Raw genomic sequence first — 1,764 nt, 5'->3', positions numbered from 1 at the left:
CCCTTGTTGACTGCTCGACACCATGCTCGACACTCTCTGCTAAAAATTGTGCTCTTATGGTCCATAAATATAAATACGTATTTCTATCTATGTTTATGCTCTAGAGAGCTGTACCATCATTTCCGGCTTTCGTATTTTTTCGGGCCACAATACAGATTAGCGCCGCCTGCTGTTATGGAGACATTACGTCCCGCGCAAGCGCAGAGCGTACGGAAAGTCAGCAGTCAGTTTGGTGTGTTCTCTGGCCGCGACGGGAAGGCTGGAGCTTCCTGAAACGGCCGACTCCATTTTTTGCGTAGTCGGAACAAGTAGAAACAAGTCGGACTGGTGTGTCCTGGCCTTAACACACGTCATGATGTTCCAGTTCAGACCGTCAGTGGGATGTTTGGCTTCCAACACAGGTATGAAACACTGAAGCCCCTTTTACACAGAGATTGCGGCATATTGACGGAACAACATCACTCCAAAATGCCGCTTTGCTTCTGTGTTATTTACACAGAACCAAGCAACGCCGGCCTGCTGGCGCATCAGTAGCTCCTTTTACACAGCGTTCAGACAGACAGACAGACAGACAGACAGACAGACAGACAGACACACACATCAGTAGCTCCTTTTACACAGCGTCCAGAATGAAAGAGGTGCTTGTAAACAGCGTCAGGTGTGACGTAAACATTTAGCGCCGCGCCGGTCAGCTGCTTTACAACAACAACACTGGCCGGTGAATTGAGAGCAGAAGTGCTGGAGCTTGCAGTATGAGGGCCGTATTGACAGACCGCTGTCAAGGGTATAATGACCGTTGCTATAGGATCTACATCATAGTTTTGATGGATAGACGTCCACAAACAGGGCTACTACTCGTTCAGAAAACAATGGAATACTTTTTCAACATGACTTTGCATGTATCAGGAGAGCAGGGAACACAGGAGTCATGGTTAATGTCCGACAGGAATCCAGTCAAGACGACGTGAGTACGTTTGGCCGCATATTGACAGTTAGACAGTAACTTCAGGCTGCAGCCCGCAATGTAAATGTTCCGCAGTAATGTTCTCCGTGAACTGTGTTATTTATGTTGGGGGATAATGCTTTGTTAGCTAGATGGAACTCTTGTTAAACATATTGGCCGATTACAATTATTATTTGTAGAGTGTGCGAGTCTTGAGTTGTGTTAGCAAAACAGTAGCAAGTGACCCGTTCGCTATACTTTATCCCTAGCTTAGCCTAGCCTAGCCTAGCCTAGCCTAGCTTTCCCATTGTACAACTTCCCCTGGGCAGAAATAGACTCATACACTCTGCAAAATGAAGCGCGGGGGTTTGGATTGAGCAACTGACCTTATGATCAGCTAGATTATACGCCGTTCCTTTTATTTGGTGATTTTTACGGGACATCAGGCCGCAGTGGTTAATGTTAAACACATGTCCTTCAACTGCTAACATGGTCGCATGTTTAGAACGTAGACTATGGAACGTCAAACGCCCCCCTGTTCCGCAACAACAAGCTGGAGCATTTAAACGGAGAGGCGGAACTGATCGTGTCGGGAATCTTACTACCCCCCGAGGTAGTAAAATTGCCGGAACAATCTCTCGCACCTTTCTTCCCTCGTTCCGCAACTGTTGCATTTAAACAGCAGGGCGGAGGGCCGAAAGGCTTTCACTGGCTGTGTAAAAGGGGCTTAAGACTACAAACAGAGTTAAGGGGGCGCCCTTAGCTCAGTTGGTAGGGCGTCCCCCCCCCCCCGGGCCGGGCCCAGCAGCAGACCCGGGTTC

The 1,764-nt window shown here is 48.4% G+C and overlaps 1 protein-coding gene across 1 annotated transcript in view; it reads right to left on the bottom strand.

The window, feature by feature from the left end:
• Positions 1-365: 365 nt before the first annotated feature.
• The window catches only part of LOC307248496 (diacylglycerol kinase delta-like), a gene marked incomplete at both ends in the record, with an annotated part of 7,366 nt that continues 5,967 nt past the window's right edge, over positions 366-1,764 (bottom strand). The window contains one exon of the mRNA XM_080024891.1: positions 366-389. Coding sequence (XP_079881017.1) covers positions 366-389 — 24 coding nt within the window. The remainder of the gene's footprint in view (positions 390-1,764) is intronic.

This window comes from Ammodytes marinus (assembly GCF_949987685.1).
Source record: "Ammodytes marinus genome assembly, chromosome: 3".
Taxonomy (NCBI): Eukaryota; Metazoa; Chordata; class Actinopteri; order Uranoscopiformes; family Ammodytidae; genus Ammodytes; species Ammodytes marinus.
This window is presented reverse-complemented; position numbering and strand designations above follow the sequence as displayed.